General features: G+C 37.3%; 1 protein-coding gene across 6 annotated transcripts in view; it reads left to right on the forward strand.

The window, feature by feature from the left end:
• COL14A1 (collagen type XIV alpha 1 chain) overlaps positions 1-13,406 on the forward strand; it is a 210,713-nt gene that overhangs the window by 11,372 nt on the left and 185,935 nt on the right. For all 6 annotated transcript variants that reach the window (XM_042973272.1, XM_042973271.1, XM_042973275.1 and 3 more), the window contains 2 exons: positions 5,365-5,487; positions 11,117-11,233. In XM_042973272.1, the coding sequence (XP_042829206.1) occupies positions 5,400-5,487; positions 11,117-11,233 (205 nt within the window). In that variant the 5' untranslated portion in view covers positions 5,365-5,399. The remainder of the gene's footprint in view (positions 1-5,364; positions 5,488-11,116; positions 11,234-13,406) is intronic.

The raw sequence follows: 13,406 nt of genomic DNA on the forward strand, positions 1-13,406 counted from the left end.
CTGATTTTATTTCTCCTCATTGTGGCACACTTGTCTCTGACATGTCCCTTCTCAATTTGCAGTTTCTAGAGTTCCTGAACTCTTTTTGCCCTTTGATACTTTAAGACTATGGCTTTCCACTTGATTTCTGGTCACCATGCCATGCGCAATGGGGAGTTCACTGGGGGCAGGGGTGGGGGGTGGGAAAGGCTAATCACCAAGCTAATAGCTCCAAAACTAGGTCTTCTTGATTCCTAACTTAGAGTTTTCTACTATGTCATGGTGCTCACAGATAAGAGTAATAATCACTAACTTCCTCTGGGGCTTAAGTCAACCTCATTAGCCAATCCTGGAAACTTCTTTGGTTATTCTGGATGTGAGGAGGGTGGTATTTTCACTGCAGAGAAGAAATAAAGAATGCTAAACGATGTTACCACACTGGACCAAAGCAATAGATCTAAAAACTATAGACCTGTTTTTAGTCTTTGCTTTTTTATCTGCAAATCTGTATGACCTAGATCATCAGTTGACTATAAAATTCTCCTTTTATAAAGTGAACATTAAAGTGTAAACAGTAGAGGGTTGGAGAAAGCATCTTAGATGCTTAGAGGTCATTTTGTCCAGTTCCCTTTCCCTTCTATAGTATCTCTTATAGGCTACTGCCTCAGAACTTCTAGTAAAAGAGAAGACCCAGTTCTAAGTTAGAGAATTTTTACATCTAAATCCACATCTCTTTGGGTTGGTTCATTGATTCAACTTCGATTTGCAGAAGTTGCACAAAATAGCTTGTTTGATTTTCAATAACATGAAATCTCTTCAAGTATTTGAAGACATTCATCATATGCCTCTGATTCTTATTTTTCCTAGGCTTAAAACATGCTTCAACATCCCCATTTTTTTTCACATCCTCATTTCTTTTAAATCTTTGCATGAACTTGTCAACTAGAACTGCTAAGTCTTTTTTTTTTTAAGTCTATGAGTTGCTCTTAAGTCAAATTTTTCACATGCTCGTATGGTTGATGATTTTCAATCTATATTGAGCTGTCATGTAGGAAATGATAAAACATGGATAGGAGCATATTTTGAAAAGTTTAAAGCAGTTCACTCATGCGAATAATTGTGTCTCTGTCATTACCTGGGTCTTCGGTTTTTACCTAAGCCTTTTGCCAAGTTAGTCCTACAACCGTAACATGATGGGATAGATAAAGACATCCTGCATTTCCTTCCTCCTTTAGTGTTTACTCCAGTAGCAAAATTTATTGATTCTATCATTCCCTTGTCCTTCATGTTCTTAGAATGTGTTGCTAACTTGGAACTAGTTAGAACTTTCTGAGAGCTACCTTTGTTCTAAATACATTATCTGCATTATCTCAATCACTGTATCAGATAGATGCTAATTTGCACATTTTGTATGAAGAAACCAAGTCAGAGTGGTTACACCAGTTAGCCAAGGACCCCTAACAAATTATTGGCAGAATTGTCTTCCTAACTCCCAGTTTTCTATTTGTATTACCACTTTGTGCTAAGTCTTTCTTCTATTTCATACTTACTTTTATTAAGCTTTGCAATGTATTTGCTCGTGATCTTTCTTTTCAATAAAATTGTGAGATCGCTGAGGGCAGGGATTGTATAGTATAAAGTTTTGTATTTTCCTTAGTAGCAAGTAGAGAGCTTTGGTTATATAGTGGGACTCTCAACAAGAGATTGTTGGAATGGAAATCTCAATACTACAAATAACAAACTCTCTCAAGACCAAATGCCAGATAGCTAGCAAAGATTTTGTTGAAGTTCATGGTTTGTTTGGTTGGGTTTTTTTTGTAAGTCAGCCCTGATTGAAGAGAACATTATGCAAGATTGGAAGGTACATGTGTGTGTAAGTCTGTACAAGTGTTTGTGTGTATGTATGTTTGTGTGTGTATCAGTGGTTTACAAAAACTTTAGAATAAATATTTTAAGGAATTTTGATAAAACTGGCTATACTCAGGGCCTTTGCTCCTTATTAATCTCAACTATACAAATGAGATTAAATAAAACAGAACACATGAAGTAGAAGGGCAAATTAGCCCTAATTGGGATAGTTTTAAATTATGGACCACAAAATTGTGACAGTGTTTTGAGACAACTTATACTAAACATTATCAACTTTCCCAGAATTGGGTGTATACCTTCTGAACTTAGAACTAAGTACCCATTTTTAATATGATGTTTTTAAACCAACAAAATAAAACGAATGAACAAACAAAACAAAAACAAAAACCAAGGCAGAGTTATTTGTGTTGGGCAGGATTTTGGGCAGTTTCAACAAATTAGGCTTTGACATTTTGGTAAATGTTAAAGTGTCTCATGGCACTTTAATAGGAATTGGGATTCTTCTTGCCCCTATTTTACTGTCCAAAAATTTGGAGACTTGGCAGAAAACCTTGGGAAAACTAAAATTCCACTTCTCTCAATATGGTATTACTCATCCTAATTTAAAGTAAACAACAAAAAGGAAGATTTAAAGATAAGCTATGGCACAATTTTTTCCATCTAAATAATACTGTTTGTTTTTAAATTACCAAGAGTAGGGTAGAATAGTTGATTGGTTAATTAATTAATTAAAATTAAATTTTGTGAAATGCAAATTAGCTTCCATTGTGTTGCGTTAATTATTGCTTCAAAACACCTGGACACAGGACTTGTGTTTTGAAGAGAACAGAGAAAGTCTTTTGGCTTATGGTTTGTAAAAGGATCGTTTTCTCCTATGTTAAAATCCTATCATGTGGTATCTAACCAAAAGTCCCCTGATCTTAAAATGTATGCCAGAAACACAAATGTGGCCTATTTCCTTACCTTTCTTCCCCTTGCCTGCTTCTAGTTGAAACCTACAGTTATAATGTTGGGGTACAAAATCTTAGAATATTTTGTTTGAGTTAAGAGGGTGATTCTGCTGGTATGGTTTTTTGGGGGCTGTACAGGACAGCTGTCTGGGTGACTGGCAGATTTACTGATTTCTTGGTTGTGTTAGGGCTGAAGCCCACTCCCATATCTTTTGAAATCCTCTGTATTCATGCCTTCTGTCTACATAAGTGCCACTCATATCTCTTTGGATAATCCATCTAATCTTATTCTTGCCTTTGTAGAGTGAGGGTTCTATATATGCCCCAAGGTCTTTGCTCCTTTAATGTATCAAAATTTGCTCACTGTTTATTCAATTTCCTTTGTGTTCTGACAAATGGTTGGTTTACTAATCTGTGGTGAATCAACCCATGCTAAAATGCTAAATATATATATAATAAATACATATATTAGTCACTTAATGTGTTGCTTATTCTTTTAGAATAGGCACTTAATGTATTGCTTTCCATTTGGAATTTTAAGGAGCTTCCAGTATGTGAATATTTCAGTCCAAGGAAATATTCTTTGAAAAAAATTTTTTTAATGTTTATTTTTGAGAGACAGAGAGAGAGAGAGAGAGAGAGACACACACACAGAATCCGAAGCAGGCTCCAGGCTCTGAGCTGTCAGCACAGAGCTCAATGCAGGGCTCGAACCTATGAACCGCGAGATCGTGACCTGAACCGAAGTTGGACGCTTAACCGACTGAGCCACCCAGGTGCCCCAAAGAAATATTCTTTTGTAATTAGTATTTTGGAACTATGGTAGGATGATAGGAGAAGATATTTTTTGGGTCTCTAGGCACAATTGAGCACATTTTTAAATTTTTATTACAGGATCTTAGCTTGTTTATTTACATGAATATCAAAGCTTACAGATTTCCCTTTTATTGGCAACATAAAAGAGTTGTACACAAGACTATCATTGGGTATTATACAAAAAGTACTTGCCCCCCAATTTGTTTTTGAATGATTGCCTGAGGGAAATACAATTTATTCCTCTGAATATACACTGTATTACTCTGGAATTACACCAGAATCTCAGAGGTTTAAATGCATTAGTCCTATTGCTTTCTCTGTTCATAGACTTTTAGGCTTTACTACGTTCACTGAAATAACTCTTCAGTTAAAAAGGAAGTTGAAGCTTATATGATGTGGCCAAAGCATATTCAGAGGAAAATTAATGGCCTCAAATAAAGAATAATATCACATTAAGATTTGACAAAAAGAAAATCACAAAGAAAAACAAAAAGCAAATAAAACAATAAGAGAAAAGCGAAAAGAAGCAATTCCTGATGATACGCGCAGAAATAAATCAGAAAACAAAACATAGCATTGATGAGTAAAAAAAACAAAACAAAACAAAAACTTGTTCTCAAAAAAACCCCCCGCAAAGTGGATAAATATATAGATTCTCTATTCTGGAGGGAGAAGAGAAGTCAGAAACACACCCTTGAATACTGATAAGGGAGCAAGAACCAAGAAAGATAAGGTTTAAGCTGAGAGATCACACAATTTTGCTAATAAATTGTGTAATTAAATATGTTCTAAATATCACAATGGACATACTAAAAACATTATTTGCTATTTATCTGAAATTTGCCTGAGATCTTTTGTGAGACAATATTGGAGAATGAATGAATGAATATATGAATGAAAAAATGCCCTAGCTAGAAGAAAACTTTTCAGATGTCTTTTTATCCTTTGAGGAAATTTCTTGGAATTTCTCCTTTGTAGTGGCTTATAAAATAATTATGGTCAACAATTTGTAGACTGCGCTCGTAAATTGACCAGTCACTCTTGCTTCTTCTCTCTTCACACTTCTTCTTTCCCTCCCTCCCTCCTTTCTTCCTTACGTACCTTCTTCTGCCCCTTTTCATTTCTCTTTTTCTTAGAGTTTTTCTTTCATTGATTTCCTCGTGAAAAAGAAAACCTTGGAAGAGTTTTTAGATTTACACGTAGGACAAAAAAAGTTAAAAGAAAAGGTGAAAGGATTACAGATGTTTCAGCCCAGTGAAATAAAGGCAGAACAGTGATTTAGTATTAGCACAAAGTGGTTTTTCAAATTCTCTTTAATTACCAGAAGAAAGGTCCTATATATCTTTACTTTGTAGGCAAATAGAAGGACTTTTGACTTTATGTGAAAAATCCTGGAGGAACACATTCCTGTCAAGGAAATTGTGATTGTCTCATTTATAATGCTCATTTCACATAAACTTTTGGAATTTAACCATTTGGAAAATTCACTGTGCAATTTATGCCTCACAAGAGTCACAAAGTACTTCCTGAACTTCTTTCCCAAATCTTTCAGATCATTCTCTCCATTTACAGCATCTTCTCAAAAGGTTTTCTTTTATCAGTTCATATTTCAGAGTGAAGTATACGGTGCCCGGGAGAATGAATTACTTCCTGACATTACTAATCCGTGTTGGGTGGTTGGCCGGTATTAGAGGACGCATATACATTATTTTCAGGCTTCTCAAAACATTCCTGTGTTCTCTATTTCCAGGATTGCTGCATCTCATGTGAAAAGCAGAGGATAAAATGAAGATTTTTCAGTGCGACATGCAATACCGGTTGTTTCCAGCTTTTCTGGCAATTGCTTATTTTTGCACCATTGTCCAGGGTCAAGGTAACGCAAAACTTTAAGATAATCATTAGGGCTGGGACTCGAGCTGCACTGGTTCCGATTATTATTTTTTATCTTACCTACCCTAATAGTGTTTCACTGGTTCTACTGTGTTTCTAGGCAGGGTCATATGTTGGCTTTTACTCAGTTTTACCAACTGTTTGCCTTGTAGAAATGGGCCACACAACTTTGATGACGGTTAAGACCTCACCAGTGGCTGAGCATAGTCATTTTGTGGTGGTTTGTTGAATAGCTCGTTCTTCACATGCTTCTGAAAAGGCTGTGCAGATTTAATTGGCAGAAGCCAAATTTGCATGCTACCAAATCAGTTCCATTAATGGGGAGCTATAATGTGTGTATGTAGGTACCTGAGTCATGCCTTGTCTCTTAAATAGAAGGTCTACAAAATATTTCTACCACTTGATACCTGGTCCTTATTTTGTTCCTTTCTTTAAAAATTTAGCACACAATGTACAGTTTCCTAAGAGTCTGACAGAAACTGCTGATACACCATTTTAAGCATTTCCGGCTATTTCTAGCTTCGTTTTCATTGAACTTCATTTTTGAAATCTACTGTTTGTATTACTGGGATCTGCACCTTTATTTTTGGTTTCGACTCATTTTTCTAAAGTATGTTAAGAGTGGGTAAACTACCACTCATGGGCCAAATAACAGAAGACTGCTTGCTTTTGTCATTAACGTTTTATTGGAATGCAGCTATCTGTTTACATATGTCTGTGGCTGCTTCACATTGAGAACTTGAGTAGTTGTGACAGAAACTGTATAGCCCCCAAGGCCTAAAATATTTATTATCTGGCCTTTTGCAGAAGAAGTGTGCTAACCTCCGGAGTAAGTGCACAACGCGTATAAATGAGCAAAACTACCTTACTGGGTAAACACGATAATCTTGCAGAAACAGAAATGTTGGTACAGAAATCGTCATTCATCAGCTTAGCAAGGAAATGTAAATGAGATAAAGAAAGTTGTTTTAGGAGTGTTTATGTCTAATGCTTGGAATTTACAGTCGGAGAAAAGTCAAATGTTAAGAACCACCACACCCTGCTTCCTTAAAGTGAGGCGTGCTTGTTTGCAAAGGCATGGAACGTGACCCTTGGCAGGCTCGAACAGTGTTCAAACACTGAGTAAAAGACCGTATTTCTGACTACTTCATGCAACACACAGGGAACAGTTAGACAAATTCTGCTTACCCCGTTTACATTAATGTAAGAACACTTTCCACAGTGGTACTAGAAATCTCAGGTAACTCACCATCGAAACTGTGGGATACAAGCATAGGTCCTTAGGAACAAAGAGCAGGCAAATCACAAAGCCCTTCAGAGCCACTATCTTAGTCTAACCTAATTCAGAAATGGTCGTTGCTGGAGTAACTGATCGCACAGAGACCCTTCTGGGGTGCTTTCAGGGATGCCGTCAGATAGGCAGATAACTCACAATATAAGTTCTGTGTGTGGGGTGGGGCTGTAGCAAAAGACAAAGCTGGAAAGGTAGATTGGAGCCAAATTGTGGAGGATTTTAAACAGCTCTGATTTTAGCAATATCGCTGCTACTCATATTTGTGACCCATAGTGGCTTCGGGAATAAGAATTAAGTAGGAGAGACCATTGGAAGATTATACTAACGTGTCTGGGAAGTAGAGGTTGAGGGTCTGAGCCAGGTGGGGGAACACAGAGAAGAGCGTGAATCCAAGAACCATTTCAGAGGTAGAAGAGAGAAGACTTCCTTCCTGATTAGATATGGAGGGAGGTGTAAAAGGGAAATATCAAAGAGGACTGTAAGGCTTTTTGCTCAGTAGACGGGACCTTTAATTTCAACTCACGTGTTATTATTGCTTCTGTACCTTTGCGTCATAATTGCTTGTTTACCTGTACTTCAGTACTTCTCTTATTGGTGTCTATATCTCTGATGCAGACCAATGCCTCAGTCATAGTAGACATTTGTTGAAGAGATTAATAAAAGAATAGGGGTGACTGGGTAGCTCATTCGGTCAAGCGTCCGACTCTTGATTTCAGCTCAGGTCATGATCTCACGGTTCATGGATTGGCCCCGTGTCAGGTTCTGTGCTGACAGGGCAGAACCTGCTTGGGATTCTCTCTTTCCCTCTCTCTCTACCTCTCTCTGCCTCTCTCTCTCTCAATATTAAAAGAAAAAAAACTTGAAAAAGAATAAATGATGAAGCAAGTTTAATCTGAAGATGATATCAGTCTCAGACACATATGTGGAGCTTCCACTGTTTGTGGAACATCCAGGACAAGATGTCTGGTGGGTAGTGGGTGGTCTGGAGCTTAGGTGAAAGGGATGAGACGGGATATATCTGAACTGTTTTGTGCTTGGAGGTTATCTGATGGGGACCTTTGAGGTCTCAGAGGTGAATTGAAAAGGCATGGTCCAGTGGAGAAACTTTCTAGAAGGAAGATGGTGGGCACCTGCTGGAGGAAATCCCAGTAAGAAAAGACTTCAGATGTCATTGGCTTCTTTGGCTTTTAGGAAAGTACGTGAGATGTTTGAGAAACTGAATCTTATTTCTATCTACCATGACACCATTTATTTATGTGATTGATTTTGAGCAGAGAATAATTGGAGTTGCTTAAAAAAATTTGCTTTAAGTTTTATCTATTTGAAAGGGAGAGAGAGTGTAATTATCACTGGAAGTTAAGTGTACATATAGAAGGACCTCCTTTGGGCTGCAGAAAGAAAAAGCATGGGTCTGGCATTAAAGATCCACAACTTTTTGTTCCATAAGACATTTATTTGTGCACTGGGTTTACAATGTTTCTGTCAGTCTTGCTACCCTTGCTCTGGCACAAGTCCCAGTGTCTTCCATACAGAGAAAAAGGAGCTAATTTTGAAGTTTGATACTATGACCTCATGCCTTCTTCTTTCTTAACTAGCATTTTTTCTGTTCACTGTTTTTCCCCGATAGGCAAAAACCTAAAGGAAGTGTGAACTCTGTGTCTACCCAAGATTTTCTTTTAATGATTGAGAGAGTATTTTTGCGTATATAGGCAATAGGTGCGGTCTGTTGAAAGAAAATGGTGGTATTGCTTTTTGCTAGCACTTGTAATGGGACTGTAGTCATCCGCATCATTTATAAATTGTTTACAAAGTTGAACGTGGATGGATATTGTTGTTGCAGTTGCTTCACATTGTATTTCTTTGAGCAGTTCAAAGGAAGCCAGTGCCCTCTGGGCCTGGAGCACCCTCTGTATTTTCTGGGCATGGAATCAGAGCATGGCCATTGTTATCCTAATCACTTTCTCCTGGAGGTTCAGAAGGCTGTGGCTGTTGACTAAAAAAATGTGTCAGGCTATAAACTCAGAGCACATTTGAAGAACAGTAGCCTGGCCAGAGAATGCTGTAAAGATTTCTAATCTTTAACCTAGGAATCCTGGGTTGCCTTATTTGCCCTCCTTGAGAAGTCCGCACACCTGGGGTACCAACAGAATGGGTTGATCCTCTTGCAACTGGCTAGACCTGAGGCCCTCATCCTATTTACTGTACTTTTCCACTTGACGATTCCCAGGCATGTCAGCTGTCTTTCACCAGGGCGTTCAGGCAGAACACTTTCATGAGCTTGGCCCATGATGTCTAGCAGCCCACTGGCAAGATTTGGTGGAGACACTTGATATATTGTTTAAAATGGTTTAATTCTTATTTTAAATTTTCTTCCATAAGTCATAAGAGCCTACCTACGAATACATTATTCTCCCCAAGTTCCAGACTGAGCAAAATAGTAATAGTTTTTCTGTTCATCCAAATGTTATGTTCAGCTATCTTCCTCTTGAATTGCAGTGTAGTTGTTCTTATGATAAATCCATATTATCCCATAAACCAGAGAAATGTAAACTCTTCCATTTATGTCCAATTGAGAATGGTAAGCTAACGTTTTTGTTTTGTATGGCTAGCATTCTCTGCTAAGAGGTAGTAAAGGACAACAGGAAGAGAATAATTATTCTTTTTTAAAAAAATTTAATGGTTTTATTTATTTTCAAGAGAGAGACAGAGCATGAACAGGGGAGGGGCAGAGAGAGAGGGAGACACAGAATCTGAAACAGGCTCCAGGCTCTGAGCTGTCAGCACAGAGCCCGATGTAGGGCTTGAACTCGTGAACCGTGAGATCATGATCTGAGCTGAAGTTGGACACTTAACCAACTGAGCCACCCAGGAACCCCAGAGAATAACTATTCTTGATTGTGCCCTTCACTGCTCATTGATTTTGAATGAGTGGATAGTTTGTAGAGAGGTAAATCACTCATTCACCTAGCTCAATAAAGGGTGCCTTCTTAATATGGCTCTTCTGCCAAAGAAACAGAGCATTTTGCTTGGGGTCAGAGCTTGTCATTCACCAGTATGTAAAATTGGACACATCTCTAGCTTCTCTTTGGTTCCTTTATACATAAAGTTGGGATAGCTGTGTATTTTTTGTTAGAATCCAGTGAGCTTTTGAGATCACCCATTAGCTGAAGTAAGAGCAAGAGGAGCAAACATTTACTGACCACCTATTATAATACATTGTATCCATTAGCCTATTGTCTATTGCCATCTGTGTTGTGCAGAAAGTATTGCTGTCACCTTTTCTAAAAATAAGGCTTTGGAAGAAGCCATCACTTACTCAAGGTTCTTTATCTAATAAGTGACAGAACTAGAATCAAATTTGTGTCCAAACTCCATGTCATGCTACATCCCTGTGAAAGAGAACGTTTATTTCCTCCCCCTCTGTGTTTTCTCAAGCGAGAAAGAAAAGCAGGGCATAAAAATGGGTAGTAAGTGCTAACTTTTCTGTTACACATTAACTTTTCTTTTTTGACAAACTAATTTCGATATTATATCATTAAAATCTTCTTCTTAAAGGATTTCTTTTGAAATTCTGGGACACTGATAGTAGGGTTCCAAAAACATGTTTTGAAGTTTGAATGACATACGTAAAAAGTAATATAGATGTACCCATTGTGTGAACTATCAGAAAAGATTAAATATACTGGGATGATTCATGACCATGTGCTATGGGTCTTGCCAAAAGATACAAATCAGCCAAATTTCAAGAATGGATCAAAGTTTATAAAACATAATTATCTTTTATTGGTCTTTTTTATTTTGGTCCCTTTTAATCTCTTTCTCAGATGTTTTTAAATGAAGATCTTATTACTCTAATATGTCCATGATAGCCTTCTTAAATGACCTTACCATAAAATATATTGGATTGCGAAAGTAAAAAACCTGAAGGCATGAAACAGGCCCCAGGAGACTAGATTATAAAAGCTCACATGTTCCAAGTAGGGACACACACACACACACAATGTTTGTAACATAATGAACACATTTTGCAAGATTGCCTTCAGTTTAAAGTCGACCAGATTATTAAATTTTAACCCTAAGTCACAGTTTTTTGTCATAAGGTCAATACTATTTGACAAATGCTTATCTCTTAAGAATCAGGTACTCTTGGGTTTGTATCATTGTGCAAACTGATCAATTCATTAATGGGGTTATAGAAAGAGCATATTTTGAGGTTGATGAAGTCATATGTTTTGATTTCATTACTTTGACTCTTCAGTTTAACTAATGGAAACTTAATGTTTCAATACTTAAGCGATTTTTTGTTTTTCTTTCTCAGTGGCTCCACCCACAAGGTTACGATATAATGTATTATCTCAGGACAGTATACAGATTTCATGGAAGGCTCCAAGGGGAAAATTTGGTGGATACAAACTTCTTGTGACTCCAGCTTCAGGTAAAATAGGGCTGTTTGTATTTTGTGGAGTATTAGCAACTTTTTACACATAGATAACTAAAAATGTGAAATACTGAGTGTTGCTTTAAAATCATTTGTAAGAGGATTTTTTGAAAGTTTTCTTTTTAATTTAATATTTGAACTTGAAATCTCACCCTCTAATCAAGGAAATAATGTTCCTAAAGTCTAAAGAGTCACTATTGAGCTCACCATAATTCTCCGCAGGAGAAGTTTCCAGATTAAAATCTTCACCACTTCTGTTTTGACATAGGATGAATATTTTTGGTGTGTTGACACTTAAAAAAAAATCCAATACATCTGGAAGGCCGACGGTTGTGACCAGCTGAGTAAATTATGATTCATTAACTTGATAGTATATTATTCAGCAATTACACATTAAAATTATAAAAACTAAGTATACATTATAAAAATAAGTGATAAGTTAAAACAGGAAAGACAAAAGTTAAATTTATTGATCATGAAGATAAAGTAGTTATGTAAATTTTTACACATCAAATTTTGGTTGACTTTTTTCTCCTATTTTATGTTTTTACTGTACACATCTGATCAACTAAAATAATACAGAGTATGTGGAGGAATCTCCACTGCCACATGGTGGTCATGGAGACAAAGAAGGGATCAAGAAAACAGACTGCTTGCTTTTAGAACTTGGTTCTGTGGGGCGTAAGATGTCATGTGGGCAAGTTATTCAGTCTCTCAGTTCCTCAGTTTCTTCTTACACAAGATGCACAAACAGCATTAGTACTCACCTCATGGAGTTGTTGTAAGGCTTGGAACTCAAAATGTGCTCTGGGAATCAGCAGCAGAAGCATCAGTTGAGAGCAAATGCAGACTATTGGTCTCTACCCCCCACTTACTGAACTGGCATCTAATTTTTACCAAGACTCACAGAGGATTCCTATGCGTATTAAATTTGGGAAGCACTTGTTGTAAGGACTAAATTAATTTATAAATGCCAAGCACTTAAAAGAGTGACTGCCAAATAGTAGGAGCTCAATCATATTCACCCATGATTGATTTAAAGATGATCTTGAGTACGTCTCTCAGACCTCAGTTCCTTTCCTAGGATACATTTTCACAGAGTACATAACAAATATTTCATATAACACATCTGTATAATATATATTTACATAAGTATAATTTTTTCCTCTTTACTGGTGATAAAGAGATTTATAAGAACCTGGACTCCTTGCTGTTAGACACCTTTTTTCAACTCATTTAATGAGGTCAACAGATGCTCTGTTGTTCATAGTTGTGGACATTTTACCCAGTGGTGGATTTAAAAAAATTTTTTTTTTTTAACATTTATTTATTTTTGAGACAGACACAGAGCATGAACGGGGGAGGGTCAGAGAGAGAGGGAGACACAGAATCGGAAACAGGCTCCAGGCTCTGAGTGGTCAGCACAGAGCCCGATGCGGGGCTCGAACTCACGGGCCGCGAGATCATGACCTGAGCCGAAGTTGGCCACTTAACCAACTGAGCCACCCAGGCGCCCCACCAGTGGTGGATTTAAAACAAGCAGATGAAACACCTGGTTTCTTGCTCGGCCACTACTAAAAAAGAACCTTCTTCTATTAACAAATATTACCCATAGGCTCCTTAGAATGATTTTTGGTTCAGTGTTACCGATGCCAACTTTTCCCATGGTGGCCCACAGAAGTGTCTCACTTGCAGAAAACGGTATTTCATTCTCAAGCCTGGTTCAGAATTTTCATTTTGAAGCATGGCCCACTTTTGAAATAACTTTGAATTCTGAAAATGCAGTTGACATTCTAAAATAAGTCATCATGGGAAATTCAAGTTAAAGAGATTCTTAAACATCATGACTTTAAAGGTCAAAATACAAGTTTCCAATTTGCGGTACCTCTGAGAATTCCCCATATTGGATCTTGAAAGGTTATTCTTTTTTTGTTTGTTTGTTTCCTTCAGGTTATCAATGTTTTAACTACCTGATTAATTGCTGATAATACTAAACTATTGAGTACCTCACGTAGGTGTCATAAAGGAATCAGGGAGTCTTGGAAGTGACTTGTGTAGCTTTGGAACCAAAGCTCAGCCAGATCTTTCAATCCCCTCCACCACAACATACCCACAAAGCAGACCTCCAGCTCTTGCTTAAACATCTCCAGAGACAAACTAAAAATTGAGA

Source organism: Panthera tigris, chromosome F2 (assembly GCF_018350195.1).
Source record: "Panthera tigris isolate Pti1 chromosome F2, P.tigris_Pti1_mat1.1, whole genome shotgun sequence".
NCBI lineage: Eukaryota > Metazoa > Chordata > Mammalia > Carnivora > Felidae > Panthera > Panthera tigris.